The sequence below is a fragment of the Myotis myotis genome, unplaced genomic scaffold, assembly GCF_014108235.1.
Source record: "Myotis myotis isolate mMyoMyo1 unplaced genomic scaffold, mMyoMyo1.p scaffold_m19_p_3, whole genome shotgun sequence".
Lineage (NCBI taxonomy): Eukaryota > Metazoa > Chordata > Mammalia > Chiroptera > Vespertilionidae > Myotis > Myotis myotis.
The window spans coordinates 192,166,419-192,190,108 of NW_023416335.1; the positions used below are offsets into that span (position 1 = coordinate 192,166,419).

The following is a 23,690-nucleotide window of genomic DNA, read 5'->3' on the forward strand; positions in this document are numbered from 1 at the left end:
GAATGAGTGGATCAATGAATAAAATTCAGTGAAATATAATTCACTTAAGTTCTTGCTGATCAGTAAGATAATAAAAGAAATACAAATTAATGTTCATGAATTGTGGTAATAAATAGTGAATATTAAAAACAATAAGTCAAGAACCACAGAAGTAATTTGTATTCAATGTTCCACTTCTACTTTTTAAAAGGAAATTATACAACAAATTCTAAACTTATCTATTTTTCAGTGTGAGATATAGGAACCTAAGGTCACTAACCTCCCAGCAGGTCTCCATGGTGTGGCAGCCAAGAAGTAAAACAAATTCCTCCTTAACAGGATTGTTTTATTGGGTCCTGCCTCACAGAGGTCTTTGCTCTGCTCACCATTCCAGGCTAATCCTGTATCCCTCTCCTTCGCCCTCTTTCTGCTCTGCCCAGGATGGAATATTCTCGGTACCTCAAATGTATCATGTCCTATCCCTACTCAGTATTTACACTGACCAAAATGATCTTTTGACTCTCTTCCTTTAGGAAACTCTTGCCCTAGCTGGTTTGGCTCAGGGGATAGAGCATTGGCCTGCGGACTGGAGGGTCCTGGGTTTGATTCCAGTCGAGGGCACATGCTCAGGTTGCGAGCTCAATCTCCAGTAGGGGGCGTGCAGGGGGCAGCCCATCAATATTCTCTCTCACCGTTGAGGTTTCTATCTCTATCTCCCTCTCCTTTCCTCTCTGAAATCAATAAAAATATTTTTAAAAGAAATTCTTACTCTTCCTGTAAGTCTCCATCTAGATATGATCTCTTCTTTTGCCCAAATTACACATTTCCAACCACTTTCTCATGCTTCATGACACTTGAAATTTCTGCCTCGTGAGAGTTTTCAGTGCTGGATTGTAAGTTCTATGAGAGCAGTGACTACATATTTTTTCTCTTCTCTGTCCTCTTACCTATAGTATAAATTTGTACCTTCAGGCACTCAAATACTATCGACCAACAGACTGACTTGAAAAGTAGTCTAAGTGGTATAGATGCATTTCAGAGTAAAATACCATGAGTTTAAGAGACAAAGCAGTCAAGATTGATTCACTGCTCTGTCCCTTACCTACTTCAAGGTATTATGCAGACCTTTTAACCACTCCTAATTTTTTAGCAATTCCTTAGAAAGTTTATCAGAATATTATTTGTGCTCCCTACAAGTTTTTTTTCCAATCTTCCTGATATTTTTCACTTAAATTGCTGTGAACATGGATTATCTTATTTTTCCTTTGAAACAAGATTACAACATATGCATTAAATCATCTTCATCCAACTTTATTTTGTAGATTCATCTTACAATCATCCCTTAGATTTGAAAACATAAAGTCTCACTAACTATATCCTATAGGGATGGCACGGACACATAAAAACAGACAGTAATTCACCTGCACACGTGATATAAGCTTCATCTCTTGGAAGGCATGAACTGTATTTCCAAGGGTCAGAAGGACATTGCCAGAGAGAGGTATCAGTTTTCCGACACCGGATTCCATCTACCCACCGGGGTCTAGAACCTTCCCTGAAATCAACAGAAGAGTCCAGGGTCCCACTGTCCCCACAGCCAAGGTGTCTGCAGATCGTGGACAAGGTTGTGGCTTCCATGGGGCTGAAGCAGACACTGCCCCAGGTCCCGTTGTAGAAAACTTCCAGCCACCCAGCACACTCCTGGTCCTTGCTCACCATCCTGAGGGCCAGGAACTCTGAAAGTGGAAGAGGGGAAACAGGGCTCAGTGAGCTTTCCACTCAACGCTCTCTCCCAGAGCTTGTGAACACTTGTCGCTGACTGCTGAGGAGACGCCCCTAAGTGGCAAGATAGAACTCTGTGTCCCTCTTCCCTGACTTTGTCCATTTGTGTCTGCCTATCTCTACTTCAATGATGTAGTGGAGAGAGGATCACCAACCTGGGCTTCCGCAGGGAGGAAAAGCTGAATGCCACTTGCTGACAAACCTTCTGACAGAGTATGTGAAAGGAATTGTGGAGAGTGGGTGGTAGACAGAATAACAGACCCCAAATTCCTACATCCTACCCTCTGGAATCTGTGAATATGTTTCCTAACATGGCAAAATGGACTGTATAGTTACTGTTAAGATAAGGACTTTGAATGGTGAGATTAACTTGGGATATCATGGACTAACCAGGTGAGCCTAGTCTAATCACATCCTTACCAGTAGACTCACTCTCCTAAAAAACAAACTTTCCCATCTTCAGGTCAGAGGGAAATGTGAGTAGGAAAGAATGGTCAGAGGGAGGCAACATTGTTTGAAGAAAAAGAAAGGGAGGTAGGAATCAAGGAGTGTGCACCTTCTTTAGAAACTAGAAAAGTCAGAGAAAAGAAATCTTCCCTGGAGCCTCCAGAAAGAATGCAGCCCTGTTGACACCTCGATGTCAGCCCAGTGAGACTCCCGTCGGACTTCAAACGCACAGAACTATAAGGTAATAAATTGGGGTGGTTTTAAACCACTAAGTATATGGTAATTCATTACAATCGCAGTAGGATCTCAAGATTTTACTACCATAGGCAACTGAAGAGTGAGCCCCACTTTTAATGGAAACTCTGTAAGAAATGGCTTTGGCCCTAACTGGTTTGGCTCAGCCTGCAGACTTAAGGGGCCAGGTTCGATTCCAGTCAAGGGCATGTACCTTGGTTATGGGCACATCCCCAGTAGTGGGTATGCAGAAGGCAGCTGATCGATGTTTCTCTCTCATCGATGTTTCTAACGCTCTATCCCTCTCCCTTTCTCTCTGTAAAAAAATCAATAAAATATATTTTTTAAAAAAAGAAAAGAAAAGAAATGGCTTTGTCAGTGATATTGCTGAGAAGGAAGGACCAGAGCCTCCGCTGGTGCAGGAGGAAATGAAAGCACCAATCTCCATTCCTGCCAGTAAGGTGTGGCCCTTTCAGCAACACCTCTCAGGGTTCAGACTCCGATCCTCAAGACCCTCCCCTCTCCCCCCAACCTGTGGACAATGTGCAGTGAGACCTGAGCAGATGACTCCCGCGTCCTCCTTGTGCCAGCAGTCGTGCTGTCCCCAGCCCCGGGAAGGGCACTTCCACAGGTGGGACTCCTTTCCTGTGCAGTTCACGTCATCCAGCCAGATCTGGCCTGATCCTTCCCCGAAGTGAGCAGAGACCGTGGCGTTGAGGGCCTCTCCACAGCCCAGCTGTCTGCACACCACCTGGGCATCGTTCAGGTCCCAGCTGTCATCACAGATGGTGCCCCAGGAGCCCTGGTGAAGGATCTCCACTCTGCCAGCACAGGGACCACCCCCGTCCACTAGGCGGAGCTGTCCCCTGTCTGAGGAGAGAGAGTCAAGCCAGTGGGGTATTTACACAGGGAAAGAGGAGGGTGTTCTGGTCTTGGTGGAGCCCTCACCTGAGCAGCTGGCAGGGCTCTCCTCTGAGGCTGCAGAGCCTGCTGGTGCAGACATGGAGTCACACTGGGGCAGCACCTGGGTCTGGTTTCCTACAGAAACAGCAGTGGTCAGAGGGTTAGTGGGGTCGAGGAACAGGAAACTGATTTAAACTAAACAATAACCCAGTGATGGGGTCTGAGATGAAAGCTGTAAAATAAAAGTAATATTACCATAATATTAGAGTTCACCTTGTTTGTGGAGAGTTCTGCTTCTGACAATGCCAAAATTTCCTGTTTTTCATTGTTTATTAGGGTAACATTGGTTAATAACATTGTATAAATTTCAGGTGTACAACATATGTATACTCTATTGAATGTTCAACACCTGGAATCTAGGTTGACCTTCTTGAATTGCATGTAATTAATAGTATGCAGTGAAAGTAACCACTTGTCTTTCAATACCTGGTCAAAAATGTCATGCAGCCTCCCCAAAATTAGCTTAGGAAATTTGCTTTAGAGAGAGTTTACATGTTGAGATTACATGCTGCAGATACTATCACTAGAGGCCCAGTGCACGAAATTTGTGCACTGGTGGGGTACCTAGTAGCTGCTGGCTGCCGACCAGGGCCTCCCTCCCTTCCCCTGGCCGACCCCACCCCTTGGTTGAACTCCCAGACAACTCCAGGTCAAGGGGACAATTTGCATACTACACTTTTATTATACAGGATATGCAGGTGCTCTGGTCCACTAACCAGCTGACCCAGCTGCCAGCCATGTTCTTGAGCCATTCTGGATTCTCAGCCCAATTGAGTCTTCAGATGACATCAGCCCCTGAAACCTCATGAGAGAACTGCCACTCTAAGCCCTTCCTTAATTTCTTGTTCAGGAAATCATGAGCAAAATAAAAAAGAGTTTTAAACTGCTAACATTTAGGGAAAATTGTTATTTTTGCAGCAATAGGAACCAGAACACTTACACTTACCATGTTACTAAATATTTACTAACAACAAATGAAAATGCTTGTCTTCAAAAGAGCATGTACATTCATGTTCACAGCATCCTTATCTGTAATAACCATCACCACAATTAAAATACAAAATAGATGCATGGCCCTAAAAAGTTCCCATGTGCCTTTTGCAGCCAATAAAAGACTCCACAAACCCAGCCCCAGACAAACACTAACAGCTTCTATCACAATAAATTAGTTTTATATTTTCTAGAGTTTAATAAAATCATACAATATGCACTCCTTTTTTGTATGGCTTCCTTCAATATGTTTTGTGTAGTTGCATTTACCAGTAGTTTATTCTTTCTATTGCTAAAAAATCTTCCATTCTATAAATATTCTATAGTTTAACTATTCTTCTGTTAATGAACATTTGTTTGTTTTATAATTTTTGGCTCTAGTGAATAAAAATGCTATAAACTTGCTTGCCTAGATTTTTGTGTGGACGTGAGTTTTCATTTCTCTTTGGTAAATATCAAGTAGTAGGATTTTTGGATAACCTAGTAAGTGTATCTTAACCTTTAAAACAACTGATTTTCCAAGAGGTCATTTTCTTTTACATTACTACCAGCAATATATGAGATCTCTAGTTAATCCACATCCTTGTCAAAACTTAGAATTGTCTCTTTAACTTTAGCAATACTAGTTTGTGAAGTCATATCTCTTTACACTTTAACTTAAATTTTCTTAATAACTAATTTTATTGAGTATCTTTTCTTTTGCTGATTGGCAACTTATAAATCATCTCCCATTCCATAGGTTGTCTTTTTAATTGGTGGTGGTTTCCTTGCTGTACAGAAGCATTTCCTTTTATGTAGTCCCACGTGTTTATTTTTGTTTTTGTTTTCATTGCTTTTGATGTCAAATCTAAAAAAAAATAATTGCAAAGACTGATGTCAACGACTTTACTCCCTATCTTTATTATAGGTCTTCCATTGTTTAGGTCTTACATTCAAGTCTTTAACCCATTTTCAGTTGATTTTTGTGTATGGTGTAAGATGAGAGTCTGCACCCCATTATTGTCTATGTCCATGGGTTATGCATATATGCATATAAGTTCTTTGGTCAATCTCTTCCTACCACCCTCCTCCTTCCCTTTGAGATTTGTCAGTCTGTTCCATGTTTCCATGTCTCTGGATCTATTTTGTTCATCACTTTATTTTGTTCATTAGATGTCACATATGAGTGAGTCCATGTAATACTTGTCTTTCTCTGGCTGACTTATTTCACTTAACATAATACTCTCCAGGTCCCTCCATGCTATCTCAAAGGGTAAGAGATCCTTCTTTTTTTACAGCTGCATAGTATTTCATTGTGTAAATGTACCACATCTTTTTTATCCACTCATCTACTCATGGGTACTTCGGCTGTTATGTTTTTAGTGTATAGAAATACAACTGATTTCTGTATGATGATTGTATATCTTACAGCTGAGCTGAATTTATTGAATACTTCTGGTGTTTTTTTTGTAGAGTCTTTAGGATTTCCAATATATAAGACTAGAGGCCTGATGCACGAAAATTTGTGCACTGGAGGCGGGGGGTCCCCTCAGCCTGGCCTGCCCCCTCTCACAGTCCAGGAGCCCTCAGAGGATGCAGGAGGCCACCAGGCCGATCAGGGGAAGGTGCCACCCCCATCACCCCACTGCTGCTACCACTGCCAGCCACCGCGGCTGCTGGCCCTCCTCAGCCCTCGCAGGTGCCTCAGCCCTCGCAGCCACTGTGGCTTTGTCTGGAAGGATGTCCAGAAGACATCTGGTCTATTCAGTCTAATTAGCATATTAACCTTCTATTAGTATAAATCAGGGGTCCTCAAACTACAGCTCACGGGCCACATGCAAATACAAATATTGTATTTGTTCCCGTTTTGTTTTTTTACTTCAAAATAAGATATGTGCAGTGTGCATAGGAATTTGTTCATAGTGTTTTTTTTAAACTATAGTCTGGCCCTCCAACGGTCTGAGGGACAGTGAACTGGTTCCCTGTTTAAAAAGTTTGAGGACCCCTGGTATAAATCATATCATCTAAAATAATGACAATTTTACTTTATTTCCAATTTGGATGTCTTTTATTTCATTATCTTGGCTGATTGCTCTAGCTAGGACTTCCAGTACTATGCTGAATAAGAGTGGTGAGAGTAGGCAGCCTTGTAGTTTTTCTGATCTTATAGGAAAATCTTTCAACTGTTCACACTTGAATATAATGATAGCTGTGCATTTGTAATATACAAATCTAGTTTCTCGGCTGTCTGGTATCTCAAACAATTCAGTTCTTGACCAAGTTGTTCACAGAAAAAAATGTCTCAGTTATTGAACCAAACTGATTTTCAACCTGACAACCCTTTCTTGCTGATACCTCAGCGTGACAAAAGCTTTTCTCAGGCAACAAACAAAGGAGAGAATGTTTTTGTTGTTGACAAAATTAATAATTAGCACAATTCTAAAACATAAAGAAGCCATCAAGAGTGCTAATGTTGCTAAGGGTGTGAAAGAAACAATAATTAAAGGCAATTGAAGAGGTACTAGCAGAAAAAGTGTTGTTGATTTGGATAAACAAAAAGCAGTTAGCCAGTGACAGCCATTTCAGAGGCAGTGTTATATGAACAAGCAAAGATGCTGCATTAGACATGTACTGTATATAAAAAAGGTTAAAGCAGGAAATTATTTAGGGGTCTAGAATGGATTCATTCAATTTACATTATTCTAATGAGGAAAAAATGATACAGTTTTCTGACAAATCACTTCTCTAATTAAGTTCGAGAACTGAGGTTCTGCTGTATGGGTTTTTATTTTGTTGTGGTGTGTTCCTTCTAGACCCAATTTATTGGTCTGTAAAGAAAATATGTTTTATTTTATCAAATGCTTTTTATGCATTCATAGAGATGGTCATATGATTTTTATCTTTTATTCCAGTATTTGGTGCACCATCTTTATTGATTTGCATATGTTGAACCATCCTTGCGTCCCAGGGATAAACCCCCCATGGTTATGGTGTATGATCTTTTGAATGTGTTGTTGAATTCAATTTGCTAATATTCATTGAGAATTTTTGCATCTTTATTCATCAGGATATGGGTCTATAGTTTTCCTTTAGTGTTATTATCTGGCTTTACTATCAGGGTAATGTTGACCTCATAAGATAAATTGGCAAGTGTTTCCTCCTTGTCTATTTTTTTGAAAGGGACTGAAAAGGACTGGTGTTAATTTTTCTTTAAGTGTCTGGTATAATTCACAGGTGAAACAATTTATCTTGGACTTTTCTATGTTGGAAGATTTTTGAGAATTAATTTAATCTCCCTACTTGTTATTGGTCTGTTCAGATTTTCTATTTCTTCATGGTTCAGTGTTGGTAGGTTGTGTGTTTCTAGCAATTTATCCATTCCTTCTATGTTATCCAATTTGCTGGCATATTATTGTTCATAATGGACTCCTATGATCTTTTGTATTTCTGTTGTATCCGTTGCAATGTCTCTTCTTTCATTTTTTTATTTTTTTTATTTAATTTTGTTTTATTTCTTAAAGTATTACAAAGAGTATTACATATGTCTCCTTTTTTCCTCCCCTTGACATTCCCCCGGCCGCCCTTACCCCCCAGTGTCTTGTGTCCATTGGTTATTCTTATATGCATGCGTACAAGTCCTTCAGTTGATCTCTTACCGCCCCCCACAGCCCCTCCCCAGGCTTCCCACTGTAGTTGGACAGTCTGTTCAATGCTGCTCTGCCTCTGTATCTATTTTTGTTCATCAGTTTATAATGGTCTTTATTATCCATAAATGAGTGAGATCATGTGGTATTTTTCTCGGCTTCCCAGGGGCCGGCGCAGCCTCCCAGGGGCCGTCTCAGCCTCACAGGGTCCGGTCCGTCTCAGCCTCACAGGGGCCATCACAGCCTCACAGGGGCCGTCGCAGCCTCTCAGGGGCCGTCCCAGCCTCACAGGGGCCATCTCAGCCTCACAGGGGCCGTTTCAACCTCTCAGGGGCTGTCTCAGCCTCACAGGGGCCGTGTCAACCTTACAGGGGCCATCTCAACCTCTCAGGGGCCATCTCAGCCTCACAGGGGTCGTCTCAGCCTCATCTTCTTTCATTTTTTTTATTTGAGACGTTTTTCTTAGTCTAACTCAAGCATGTCAAACATGCAGCCCACTAGCCCTGAGTTTGACATGCTTGTTTCTATTTTGTTTATCTTGTTTAAAAAACCAACTCTTGCCCTTGGCAAGTGGCTCAGTTGGTTGGTATGTCATCCTGTACACCTAAAGGTTGCACTATCGATTTCCAGACAGGGTACATATCTAGGTTTTGGGTTTGATACCTGGTCAGGGCACGTACATATGGAAGACAACCCATTGGTGTTCGCCTCTTACCCCCCTCTTCTCTTCCTCTCTCTCTCTCTCTCTCTCTCTCTCTCTCTCTCTCTTCTCCCTTCCTCTCTCTAAAAATATATCCTTGGGTGAAAATTTTTAAAAAAACAGCTCTTAGTTTCATTGACATTTTCAATTGTCTTTTTAGTCTCTATTTCACTTATTTCTGCTCTGATCCTTGTTACTTCCTTCTAGTAATTTTGGGCGTAGTTTGTTCTCACTTTTCTAGTTCTTTGAGGACCTCTTCTTTGGAGAGAAGGGAGGGCAGAATGATTAGTAGGACAGGAAGATGACTTCCTAGGTGCTATTAATGTTCTCTTTGTTAATCTGGGTTGGGCTACATGACCAAGGTATATACACTTAATTGCTTACACATCATTCTCTATGATTATACTTAAATAATATTGCTTATTTTTAAAATATTATTTTTCTTAACACTTCTTGTGCTGACCTGAAAAATGAATAAACAATGAAAAGAACAATATTTCACCATAAAATACCTTATTTTTAAGGCAGTTTTTCCACACTTTCTGCTCTTAGGCACAGTTCACTCAAGAAACATCCTTAGTACCAGTTAGCCCTTCCCTTTCTCTTACCTGAGCAGATCACAGAGGCCGTGCTTCCATGGGTACAGTCAGAAATGCCCAAGGCAGTCATTGGGCAATTCCATAAGAAGGACTCAGCCCCTGAGCAGTGAAAGTGGGCTTTCCAGATTTGATCACCTCCTTTCACAAAGTATGCTCCTTTGGGGGTTGAGATGGCAACTCCACAGCCAAGCTGACGACAGACAACATTGGCATTGGCCATATTCCAGTGGGAGGCACAGAGTATTCTCCATTTTCCAGAAATATTCATTTCCACTTGTCCCTCACACTGAGAGGTGCCATTTTTCATGAGCCGCACTTCTGTGTATGCTGGTAGGAGAAGATAGGATTTTAACAAAGTATTATGTTTTTTATCACCCCAACAGATTATGAAGGGAGGTTAAAATCCTGCTCTGCAACTCACCTGAACAGACAACTTTAACAGCCCCTCTGTGCTGGCAAGTACCTCCAGGACAGGGCACTCTGGGGCAGATCCTAAGCTCAGGTTCCTGCCCCTCACACCAGAACTCTTCATCCCAGACCTGTCCATCTGACTCCCTAAAAGGCACATCCATCAGGATAGACACAGCTTTGCCACACCCCAGCTCTGCACAGATAACCTGGGCAGTGGAGAATGTGAAGTTCCCACCAGATACTGAATCCCAGTTTCTTCCAGAATGCACTTCTACTCTCCCTGAGCAGGATCCATCCCTTCCAACCAGACGCACAAATCCTAAGAGAGAACAAATAGACCCAGTGAGTGTTCACAATCACATGTTGACAATTAGAAATGACATCTGATAAACCATGGTGTTAAAATTTTTTTTTTCCTGAGAAACCAAGATGGCGGCATAGATAAACACCAGAAATTGCTGCCTCCCACAACAAATTCAAAAATATAACTAAAAGACAAAACGGACATCATCCAGAACTATAGGAAGGCTGGCTGAGTGGAAATTCTACAACTAGAAGAAAAGAGAAAAGCACCCTGAGACTCAGAGGAGGTGCAGAAATGCAGAGGAATGGAGGCGCATGCGGCAAGGGCTGGCAACTGAGGACGTGGCTGTCTTTTTGAATTGGGAGGGAGTCACAAGCCCCCGACTGCTCTGAACTACAGTTCCGGGTGAGTCTCTGGGGACCCAGACTCATACGGGGAGAAACTGGACTGTCTGGCAGTGGGCAGAACTTGGAACTCGCGGGCAGCATTCTCTCAGAGGTGCTTGCAGCCATTACCGGGACACTGAGACGCGGGGCCCCTTAGGGCAGGGCTGAGGGTCAGCCATAGCTGTTTGCTCCACCCTGTTGATTCCCTGAGACCCTGCCCCACCCAAACTGCAGCAGAGGCTTTTGCATATGAATGCCCTGGCCCTTTGCAATCTGAAAATTACCTAACAAACTGCAGCTGGGCCAGACAGACCCAGAACTTCTAAGAGAAGGCCCAAGGCCCCACAGCAGCTTGCATTGCTTCACAGCTGGGCCTCATTAGGGCACCTCCAAACCCCACAAAAAGGAAGGGGAATCTGCATATCTCTTCGTAGCTCCTGCTGGGTAGCCTTACGCAGAGGCTAAATTAGCACCTCCTTAGATCCAAGAGCCAGTGTACCCAGTGGTCAGAGTGGGACCATCCAGATTACAACTCCTCAGATCCATAAGGGACACACTCAGGGGGCAAACTCAGTGAACACCAAAGCCCCACTGAAGCAAGTCTTGCCCCAGAAGGGTGTCTCCAGCACAGAAGTTCTCCCATCATAACCACAGCTGATTCTCACAGACAATTGGCCTGGAGGTCAATTCGTCCCAGTGATACCTACAACAATCAAGGCTTAACTACAACAAAACTGTGCACAAAGCCCACAAAGGGGTGCACCAAGAGTGTCCACCTCAGGTAATTGCGAAGGCTGAGCCACTGGGCCCTATAGGACACCTAGCACACAAAGCCACTCTACCAACGCAGGGAAGCATAAAAAATATGGAGACAAGGAAACAGGTCATAAATGACAGAAATGGAGGAAAGCAAACTACTGGATATAGAGTTCAAAACCACAGGTTACAAGGTTTTTCAAGAATTTTCTAGAAACCGCCAATAAATTTAATGAGACCCTGGAGGACATGAAAAAATACCAACTAGAAATTAAGCATACACTGACTGAAATAAAGAACATTATACAGACTCCCAACAGCAGACCAGAGGATCGCAAGAATCAAGTCAAAGATTTGAAATACGAAGAAGCAAAAAACACCCAACCGGAAAAGCAAAATGAAAAAAGAATCCAAAAATACGAAGATATGTAAGGAGCCTCTGGGACAGCTTCAAGCGTACCAACATCAGAATTATAGGGGTGCCCAGAAGAAGAGAGAGAGCAAGATATTGAAAACCTCTTTGAAGAAATAATGACAGAAAACTTCCCCTACCTGGTGAAAGAAATAGACTTACAAGTCCAGGAAGCGCAGAGAACCCCAAACAAAAGGAATCCAAAGAGGACCACACCAAGACACATCATAATTAAAATGCTAAGGGCAAAAGACAAAGAGAGAATCTTAAAAGCACAAAGAGAAAAACAGTCAGTTACCTATAAGGGAGTACCCATACGACTGTCAGCTGATTTCTCAACAGAAACTTTGCAGGCCAGAAGGGAGTGGCAAGAAATATTCAAAGTGATGAATGCCAAGAACCTACAACCAAGATTACTTTATCCAGCAAAGCTATCATTCAGAATTGAAGGTCAGATAAAGAGCTTCACAGATAAGGAAAAGCTAAAGGAGTTCATCACCACCAAACCAGTATTATATGAAATGCTGACAGTTATTCTTTAAGAAGAGGAAGAAGAAAAAGGTAAAGATAAAAATTATGAACAGCAAATACATATCTATCAACAAGTGAATCTAAAAACCAAGTGAATAAAAAATCTGATGAACAGAGTAAACTGGTGAATATAATAGAACCAGGGGCATAGAAAGGGAGTGGACTGACAATTTTTTGGGGGAAAGGGGTGTGGGGGTGCAAGAAGAGACTGGACAAAAATCTTACACCTATGGATGAGGACAGTGGCAGGGGTAAGGGCAGAGGGTTGGGTGGGAACTGGGTGGAGGAGAGCTATGGGGAAAAAAAGGAACAACTGTAATAATCTGAACAATAAAGATTTAATTTTTTTAAAAAAACATACATCGGATTTCCAAGAAAAAAAAAAGTAAAATGTCTTATTAATAACTTTTATATTGATTACATGTAAAATCAGAATGTTTTGGATATACTCGATTAAATAAAACATTAAAATGAAAAAAAATTTCTTTTTCCAAGGAATGAGAAATGCGGATAATACTGAACAGTCAGTGTCAGAATGGGACCTCCATGTGTGTGTTTCTGAAGATAAATAATTTGTAATGGCTGAATACCTTGAACATATATTTCAGGATTGATTAGAGAAGTGAAGTCTTCATTTGGGCACTAGGATCTACAGTGCCCAAGGAAACTACACAATACATAAGCATTCAAACTTCAGTGAAGAACCAACCTAGAGGGACAAGGGCTATGAAAGGGTAGAGACCTATCAGTTACAAAAGGTTAGAAAGCCATCCTGAGAGTTGTGGGGTTCGAATTCTGATTAGCTTCTTTCTCGGGAGCCAATCCTCAAATGACTGAGGATACGGAAAATCATGAGGATTGTATCCATGAATCCATGTCAACCTATAGGCAGACTGTGATGGCTGAAGGTTAGAAATAATAGACAATATAACAAATTCACTTTTATGGTTTCACATTTTATTTTTCTGATAATTTTTTATGGCAAAAAAAAAAAAAAATCCCAGAATATCTTTGGTGATCTAAATGGAAAAGATAAGTCCGGATGTTAAGAAAGCTCAGAGAGAAAAAACAGATCCAGAGACAGAAAAGCACCGATCAGACCGTCAAACCTCAAAGGGAAGGTAGGGGAGGGTGGGGGTAAGGGGGAGAGATCAACCAAAGGACTTGTAAGCATGCATATAAGCATAACCAATGGATACAGACAACAGGGCGGGTGAGGGCATGAGTGGGGGGTTGGTGGGATAATGGGGGAATAAGGACGCATATGTAATACCTTAATCAATAAAGAAATAAAAAAACAAAAATAAATAAAAATTTAAAAAAAGAAAGCTCAGAGAGTCATAGCAGAGGGAAGAGTTGGTCCTGGCCATCTCTCTTGAAATGAAGACCAACTTGTTGGTAAACTTGGGTGAGAGTGAGTTCTTAGGGGCAGTTTACAAGGCAGCTGAGTTTGTGATCACATCCTACTAGAGGTTTTTCTTTTGAGATACAGGAGTCTTAGAAAATTCTAAGGGATGGTAGTAATTGATTTTTATCCTGTCATTATGCTAACTCTATTTCTATCTGACGTCAGCAATATGGCAAAATAGGAAGTCCCAACCTCTGTTTTCCCACAGAAACAATGATTTGGCAGCCATCTATATGCACAAGTGCCCTTGTGGGAGCCTTGAGGTCCAGATGAGAGGTTGCAAACCATGGGGGAGCCAAAGACTGAGTAGGGTCAATAAAATAAGTCATATCCAAGCCCCAGTGGCAGGCCTTCTGATTGTTGTCCCAGCTGCAGGCCTGGAAGCAGCTCCATCCTCTTATAGATTTGGCTCCAGCCTAGCTTGTCCATGGTCTGGCCACTAGTCCCATCCACCAAAGAACCCTGAAGAATACATGTGAATCTATGCCCCCAGTAAGAGGTCTGACAACCTTAGACATGATTGTTAACCCAGAAGCAGCTCCATCCCCTGGATCCAACCCTTTTCAACTGTGGTCCTGAAGATAACCCTGTCCACTCAGGAGCCCAAAAGGAACCATGCCCAAGCAACAGGAAGGCCAAATGTGAACCTGACTGTGAATCTGAAGAAGCCCTATGACCTGGCTCTAGTCCCATTCTACCACACTCAGGAGGCAGTCTGGGCTACCCAGGAACCCAGAAGGAACTGTATCTATCCATGCCTCTGCTACCAGGCCCACTGACCATAGACCCAATAGCAGACCCAGCAGCAGCTACATGACCTGACTCCAGTTCTGCTAGACCATGATCCTGAAGGCAGTCCTATCAGTCAAAGGATATAGTAGAAGAAGATCTTTACCTGTAAAACACACACACACACACACACACACACACACACACACACACACAAAAAGTCTATAAAGACTGGAACAGGTATCTGCTCCTTCAAATGCAGACACAGATCATGAAGAATCTGGCAAAGATGATACCATCAAAGGAAAATAATAATGCTCCAGTAACTGATCCTAAAGAAATTAATATCTATAAATAAAAAATTCAAAGTAATCATCTTAATGAAGCTCAATGAGCTACAAGAGAGCACAGATAGACAACTAAATGCAATGAGAACAACAATAAATAAACAAAAAAAAGTTTAACAAAAAATTGAAAACATAAAAAGGAACAAAACAAAAATTCTGGAGCTCAAGGATACAATGACTGATCTGAAAAAAAAAATTAATAGAGAGCTTCCACAAGACTTGATCATGCAGAAGAAAAAAGTCAGCAAACTCAAAGACAGGTCATTTGAAATTATCATGGTAGAGGAACAAATAGAAAAAAGAATGAAAAAGAGAAGAAAGCATATGGGACACAGTGTCCAGCAAAATGATATAGGTATTTGAGAATCCCATAAGGAAAAGAGAAAGTGACAGAAAGCTCATTTAAAGAAATAATGGTTGAGAACTTCTCAAATCTAAAGATGGAAGTGAATATATTGATTTATGAAGCCCAAAAGTTCCCAAATAGGTAGAACCAAAGGAGTTTACACCAAGACACATTATGATTCAATTATCAAAATTCAAAGACAAAGAGAGAATTTTGGAAGCAGCAAGAGAAAAGCAACCTGTAACATATAAGGGAGCCCCTATAAGATTAATAGATGATTTCTCAGGAGAAGTCTCACAAGCTTGGAGAGAGTAGGATGATATTCAAAGTAATGAAAGAAAAAATTGCCAACCATGAACAACAAAACTATCCTTTAAGAACTAAGTAAAAGCCTGGTGGTTGAGCTTGGCCCATGAACCAGGAGGTCATGGTTCAATTCCCGGTCAGGGCACATGCCCGGGTTGTGGGCTCAGTCCCCAGTGGGGGCTGTACAGGAGGCAGTGGATCGATGTTTCTCATCAATGTTTCTATCTCTCTATTCCTTTCCCTTCCTCTCTCTAAAATCAATAAAAATATATTTTAAAATACATATATTTAAGAATTAAGAAAAAATAAAAAATTTCTCTGACAAGCACTGCCAGACAGAAGTGCTGAAAAAAGTTCTTCAAGTTGAAATGAAAAGATGCTAAACAACAATACAAAAGTATGTTCATGTATCAAAGCATAAATCCCACTAATAAGGGTAAATATGAAGATAAATACAGAATATTGTAATATTGTAATGGTGGTACATAAATCAATTTTAACACTAGTATATAAATTGAGAGACAAAATAAGTAAGAATAACTATAACCACAGAAATTTGTTGATGAAAACACAATATAGAAAAAAATAAAATCTGACATGATTACATAAAGTGGCAGGTTGGGGAGTAAAATGTAGTTTCTGTATGCAATTGAAGTTAAGTTGTTATCAGCTTGAAAGAAAATTCTATAACTGTATAATATTCCATGTAAACACCATGGTAACCACAAAATAAAGTACAGTAGATAAATAAAGATAAAGAGAGGAACAAGAACTACAAAACAGAAAATGATTAACAAAATGACAACAGCAAGTCCTTACCTATCAATAATTTTAAATATAAATTCACTAAACCCACTCAAAAGACATTGAATGCCTAAATGGATTTTTTAAAACAAGACTCAACTAACTACATGTTGTCTACAAGAGACTCACTTTAGATTTTATGACACACTTACACTATAAGTGAAGGTATGGAGAGATTCAATGCAAATGGTAACTAAAAGAGATCAACGGAATTTCTGAGGAGAAACCAAGATGGCGGCATAGGTAAATGCTGGAGTTTGCTGCCTCGAACAACCACTCCAAAAATACAACTAAAAGACGCAACGGACATCATCCAGAACCACAGGAAGGCTGGCTGAGTGGAAGTTCTACAACTAGGAGGAAAGAGTAAAACATACCGAGACTCAGAGGAGGCGCAGTGCTGAAGTAAAGTACTAAGGTGCGGAGTGCATGCGGAGCAGGCTGGCGGCTGAGGGCGCGGTTGTTGTTTTCAATCAGGAGGGAGTCTCAGGCTCTGAGCTCCGGTTCCAGGCGAGTCTCTAGGGACCCAGACACATACGGGAGAAGCAGGACTGTCTGGCATCACTCAGAACCCTAGGGCAGCTTTCTCTCCATGGGGCTTGCAGCAATTACTGGGACACTGAGAAGCAGAGCCTCTGAGGGCAAGACTGAGAGCAGCCATAATTGATAACCCCGCCCTGTTGATCCCGTGGGACCCGCTCCACCCAAGCCCTGCAGGGAGACTTTTGCTGGATAGCCTCAGGCAAAGGCTAGATTAGCACCTCCCTAGATATCCAAGAGCCAGAAAGCCCAGAGGTCAGAGTGGGACCATCCAGCTTGCAGCTCTGAGGAACCATAAAAGACACACTCAGGGGGCAGACTCAGTGAGCACCAAAGCCCCATCGAAGCAAGTCTAGCCCCAGAAGGGTGTCTCCAGCACAGAAGTTCTCCCACTGCAGACATAGCTGATTCTCACAGCCAATTGGCCTGGAGGTCAATCCCTCACAGTGATAACTACAACAATCAAGGCTTAATTACAACAAGACTGTGCACAAAGCCCACAAGGGGGTGCACCAAGAGTGTCTACCTCAGGTAATTAGCACAGAAAGGCACTCTATCGACACAGCGAAGCATAAAAAATGCCGAGACAAAGAAACAGGACACAAATGACAGAATTGGAGGAAAGCAAACTGCTGGATATAGAGTTCAAAACCACACTTTTAAGGTCTTTAAAGAACTGTCTAGAAGCCGCTGATAAATTTAATAAGGCCCTCGAAAAGACTGGTGAGACCGCCGATAAATTTAGTGAGATCCTCAAGAAATCTAATCAGACCCTCGATGTTGTGATAAAGGACCAACTAGAAATTAAGCATACACTGACTGAAATAAAGAACATTATACAGACTCCCAACAGCAGACCAGAGGATCGCAAGAATCAAGTCAAAGATTTGAAATACGAAGAAGCAAAAAACACCCAACCGGAAAAGCAAAATGAAAAAAGAATCCAAAAATACGAAGATATGTAAGGAGCCTCTGGGACAGCTTCAAGCGTACCAACATCAGAATTATAGGGGTGCCCAGAAGAAGAGAGAGAGCAAGATATTGAAAACCTCTTTGAAGAAATAATGACAGAAAACTTCCCCTACCTGGTGAAAGAAATAGACTTACAAGTCCAGGAAGTGCAGAGAACCCCAAACAAAAGGAATCCAAAGAGGACCACACCAAGACACATCATAATTAAAATGCCAAGAGCAAAAGACAAAGAGAGAATCCTAAAAGCAGCAAGAGAAAGAAAATCAGTTACCTACAAGGGAATACCCATACGACTGTCAGCTGATTTCTCAACAGAAACTTTGCAGGCCATAAGGGAGTGGCAAGAAATATTCAAAGTGATGAATACCAAGAACCTACAACCAAGACTACTTTATCCAGCAAAGCTACCATTCAGAAGTGAAGGCCAGATAAAGAGCTTCGCAGATAAGAAAAAGCTAAAGGAGTTCATCACCACCAAACCAGTATTATATGAAATGCTGAAAGGTATCCTTTAAGAAGAGGAAGAAGAAGAAAAAGGTAAAGATACAAATTATGAACAACAAATACACATCTATCAACAAGTGAATCTAAAAATCAAGTGAATAAATAATCTGATGAACAGTAAAAAAAATAAAAATAAAAAAATAAAAGAGATCAACATTATTAGTATATAAGACAAAATAGACTTTAAGTCAAAAACTGTTAAAAGAGACAAAAAAAAGACATGATATAATGATAAAAGAGTCAATTCAACCAGAAGGTATACTAATTACAAATATATATGTACCCAACAATCAAAGCACCTATATATAACGTGTCCCAAAAAAAATGTATACACACACTTTGAATAATTATAAAAGTAGTTTTTATTAAAATACATTTCATTTCCAAAATTGAGCTATCAGCTGTTAAAGTGTGTCTACGTTTTCAGAGGGACACCCTGTATAAAGCAAACATTGACAGATCTAAAGGGAGAAATAGACAACAAAGTAGGGGCAAAGTAGGTTAGCGGTTGTGAGGGTTGTGAGTATACGTCCATATTTCTCTCCCTCTCCCTTCCTCTCTCTCTAAAAATATATTTTTTAAAAAAAGAAGCCAGAGCAATAGCTGGTTTTGCTCAGTGGATAGAGTGTTGGCCTGCAGACTGAAAAGTCCCAGGTTCAATTCCAGACAAGGGCACATGCCCGGGTTGTGGGCTTGATCCCCAGGAGGGGGTGTGCAGGAGGCAGCCAATCAATGATTCTCTCATCATTGATGTTTCTATCTCTCTCTCCCTCTCCCTTTCTCTCTGAAATCAATAAAATAATAATTTATTTTTTTTAAAAAAAAGCTGCCAGAGAAAATTGACTCATTGTATAGAGAGGAACAACAACAAAAACAAAAACGTATTGCTGACTTCTTATTGGTGGCAATGCAAGCCATATGATATATAATATAAATAACAATATAAAATCAATTTTAAGGTAGCAGGTAGGAATTACCAACCTAAAATTAAGTCTCCTGTGAAAATGCCTTTCAAAATTGAATGCAAATAGGCAATAGATAAAAGATTAGAGAATTTGAGGACACCAGACCTACACTACACAAAAATCTTACTGAAAGTTCTTCAAGCTAAAGGAAAATGATAACAGATAAAAATAAAGTGGATCTACCCAAACCTATAAAGACTGCTGTAAATAATAAATTTGTGAAAAAAACATATAAAGGATTTTTTCTTATTTTAAAAATAAAAGAACATTTAAGGCAAAATTAACAGTGATGTATTATAATATTTATAACACTAGAGGCCCGGTGCATGAAATTCATGCGGGGGCAGGGGTTCCCTCAACACAGCCTGCACCCTCTCCAATCTGGGACCCTTTGGGATCGGGCCTAACCTGGCAGTTGGACATCCCTCTCACAATCCAAGACTGCTGGCTCCTAACGCTCGCCTGCCTGCCTGCCTGCCTGCCCCCTAACCACTACCCTGCCAGCCTGATTGACACCTAACTGCTCCCCTGCTGGCCTGATCACCCTCAACTGCCCTCCCCTGCTGGCCTGTTTGCCCCCCACTGCCCTCACCTGCCAGCCGATCACCCACAACTGCCCTCGCGTATTGGCCATCTTTGTGGTGGCCATCTTGTGACAACATTGTGCGGGGGCATTGCACGACACCACATAGGCTTTTATTATATAGGATATTTATAAGTAAATGTATAACATTACTGGCACAAATGTCAAAAATAAAAAAACAAGTATACGGCTTTAAGATCTTATATGTTAACTTTTATAATATCATTTGAAGGTAAAAAGTGATCAAAAAGTAATAATTTCAACATTATGATAAACTCTTTAAAAAGGGAAATAGTTAGTAGACCAATACAGTTAATAAAATAGTTCTTAAAAAAACTCAAATAAAGATTAATATAGGAATATAAAAAACAAAACAAATAGCAAGCTAGTAGACTTAAAGCAAATCATGAAATAATTACATTAAAATTAAATAATTTAAATTCTCCAAATAAAAGCAAGATGATCAGACTGTGCAAAAGGCATAACCATATGCTGTCTACAAAAATACACACATGAACTATAAACAGAATCAAAAAAAGATATACCTTGCAAACACTAATCAAAGAAAGCTGTAATATATAAGTTAATATCAGATAAAGTAAGATAGAATTTATTCAGAGAGAAATAATAAACATTTTATGATGATAAAATAGAAAAGAAAATATGTAATATTAAAATTAGCAGGATACAGCTAAAGAGGTTCTGAGAAGAAAATGTATAGCCTTGATGCTTCCTTGATGTATACATTAGAATAGAATATAAAAACTAAAGGCAAAAATACCACATGATCTCACTCATTCATGGATAATAGAGACCATTATAAACTTTTGAACAATAATAGATACAGGGGCAGAGCTGCCTCAAACAGATTGTCAAACTGCAGCAGGAAGGCTGGGGAGGGTTGGGGGGCAGGAGGTAGGGGGGTAAGAGATCAACTAAAGCACTTGTATGCATGCATATAAGCATAACCAGTGGACATAAGACATTGGGGGATAGGGAAGGCTAGGGGACTGTCTAGGGCGGGGGGATAAAATGGACACATATGTAATACCCTTTGTAATACTTTAAGCAATAAATTAAAAAAAAAAAACTAAAGGCAAATGATCTATGATGCCATTTCAAGAGTCTACAAAAATAACAGCAAATTATTATCCAAAAAGAATGAACACTGCCCAGCCCACATGGCTCAGTGGTTGAGTGTTGATCTATGAACCATGAGGTCATGGTTCAATTCCCAGTCCAGGCATATGCCTGGGTTGCAGGCTCGATCCCCAGTGGAGGGTGTACAGGAGGCAGCCAATCAATGATTGTCTCTCATCATTGATGTTTCTATCTCTCTCTTCCTCTTCCTAGCTCTCTGAAATCAATAAAAATATTTTTTATTTCTCCCAATTTTTATCTGCCACACATTTATAATAATATAAAATTTTTAAAAAAGAATGAACACTAAGAACAGAAATCAATGAAATAAAAAGCAAATACACAATAAAAAATATCAACAGAGTCATCCTGGCCAGTGTTCTCAGTGGTTAGATCATTGGCCAGTGCACTGCAGGGTCTCAGGCTCGATTTCCCAGTCAAGGGCAGGTTCCTGGGTGGCAGGCACAAGCCCAACCCAGGATCAGGCATGTTCGGGAGGCAACCAATCAATGTGTCTCTCTCACGTTGATGTTTCTCTCTCTCTCTCTCTCTCTCTCTCTCTCTCTCTCTCTCTCTCTCTCTCTCCATCCCCCCCACCCCCACCTGCTTGTTGAGCCTATTTCCTTGGTATTTTCCCATGTGGCCCCCTTATGGAAGTAAGTGACTCTGTCTCTCTAGGACTTGTAAGTATAAAAACTTTGTTTTCCTGTGCCTCTTTCATGTCCCCTCTTGTGGCTACACCTGATTGACCATCTCATGAAAGACTACAAATAGCTACTATGATCAAACAAATTCATACAGGTACAACCCAGTAGTTGTACCTATAGGAAACTTTTGATCCCACCTCCCTATTTCTCATGACACACCACAGGGATGAAAAGTTCTGTGATCCGTAGGTATGGACTATTTACTGTCCAGGGCTAAACATGCTTCTTTGAATACTAATGCTCTAGGAATCACTGTATAACTGGAACCTTCTCCCATGAATGTTCTACTAGTAAAGGCTGTGATCCTTAGAATGAGACTGAGGCTATTCCTGCTGGGGATCCCCTGCCAGACAAACAGGCTTACCTGAGCAGGCAACTCCAACATCCAAGGTATGGGAATAGTCAAGTTCATGATAGTTTCGAACCATAGAACGAATACAGTCATTGATTTTCAATTCTGTCCCTTTGCAAAAAAGATATGAATGCCAAATGGGCCCTACCCCTGATCTGAAATAAACCCCTCTGGAAGCAGCAACAGCAACTCCACATTCCAGCTGTCTGCACACCACAGCTGCATCCTCCAGGTTCCAGTCAAAATCATTCACTGTGCCCCATATTCCTTGGTACTTCACTTCCACTCTCCCCTCACAGCGGTGGCCTCCACTCATCAGCCTCAGGTCTGCAGCTTCAAGAGAGACGTAGACACAGAACACATGACACAGCAGAGATTTTAGGAGACCATACAGTGGTGTGTGTTTAGTATTAAAAACCTAGATCTCTGGGAGAGTTCCAAAGGTCAAGATGGCAGAGTGTGTAAACACTATTCTCACCACCTCCCATGACCACATCAAAATTACAACTAAACTGTAATAAGTAAAAGTAGAATAACTCAGAAGAAAAAAATAGTTATCTAGGGTTTCAAAAATATCTCTATGTATAGCGTTTGTTTATTTCTGTGGTGTAAATACAGGGTGGGACAAAAGTAGGTTTACAGTTGTTCATATGGAAAATAATATCATAGATAATAAATAATAATACGAGAATAAACTGTTTCACAACTATAAACATACTTTTCCCCAACCCTGTATTCCCACTGTGACCAGTTTTAAGCTATCAATGTGGCATCACTAAGTACAGAGTTGGAAAGAGATGCACACAATTATTTCTCACCAGCTAGTAAGACCCAGCTCCAGGCACCCCACTGAGGATAGGCCTTTAGAGGATCAGGATGCTGTTGTCTCAATAGATAATGCCTAAGGCTGGTAGGGGCCAAAGTTCACCATCTCAGTTACAGTTCATGGCCCACCAGGCCAGTGGAGGCATCTTCCCTCCCCTCTAGCCCACAGGGAGCGCTCTCATCTAGCTTTGGAACAGAGGAGTGTGTTAAGCAGCCTCTGAAACATCCTGATTATTCCTATTTCCTTGCATTCACACCCTCACATAATCTTCCTCACACTTGACTGTGGGATGAACCCAGTAACATGCATCCAACAAGTGGAATTTGGCAAAAGCGATCAGCTGTCACTTAAGAAATTGGTTTCAAGAGGACTCTGGTTTCTCTCTTTTTGATCTATCTTACTCTCTTATTTGCTTGCTGCAATGAAGCCAGCTGCCATATTGTGAGCTGTGTATGGAGAAACCTCCATGACAAAGAACTGAGGGAGGCTTCCAGCCAATAGCCAGCAAGGGACTGAGGTTCTATTACACTGTCCACCAAGGTCTAAATCAGTGGTTCTCAACCTTCCTAATGCCGCAACCCTTTAATGCGGTTCCTCATGTTGTGGTGACCCCCAACCATAAAATTATTTTCGTTGCTACTTCATAACTGTAATTTTGCTACTGTTATGAATCGTAATGTAAATATCTGATATGCTATATGTGTTTCCCGATGGTCGAGACCCACAGGTTGAGAACTGCTGGTCTAAATGCTGCCAATTAACTAGGTGAATAAGTTTGGTAGTATTCACTCCCAGATGACCCTTAAGATGATTGTAGCCTTGTGAGAGAGCATAAGTCAGAGGACCCAGATAAGCCACGCCCAGATTCCTAGCCCACAGAAACTATGAGATAGTAGATACTAGATTCTTGCTCACTAAGCTGCCATGTTTGGCAGTAATTTGTTGCCATATAGTCTGCAGTATTTTGCTATGGCAGCCCACCTGAGCCGACTAATACACAAGGATTCTTTTCAAATTCAGCATCTTTCCAGATGTTTCCCTTTT

At 41.0% G+C, this 23,690-nt stretch overlaps 1 protein-coding gene across 1 annotated transcript in view; it reads right to left on the reverse strand.

Moving 5' to 3' along the window:
• LOC118652087 (antigen WC1.1-like) overlaps positions 1-23,690 on the reverse strand; it is a 34,536-nt gene that overhangs the window by 7,218 nt on the left and 3,628 nt on the right. Inside the window, exons 2-7 of the mRNA XM_036301958.1 lie at positions 21,833-22,153; positions 9,739-10,047; positions 9,327-9,644; positions 3,391-3,480; positions 2,998-3,312; positions 1,401-1,715 (exon numbers count right to left, since the gene is read on the reverse strand). Of these exons, the coding sequence (XP_036157851.1) occupies positions 1,401-1,715; positions 2,998-3,312; positions 3,391-3,480; positions 9,327-9,644; positions 9,739-10,047; positions 21,833-22,153 (1,668 nt within the window). The remainder of the gene's footprint in view (positions 1-1,400; positions 1,716-2,997; positions 3,313-3,390; positions 3,481-9,326; positions 9,645-9,738; positions 10,048-21,832; positions 22,154-23,690) is intronic.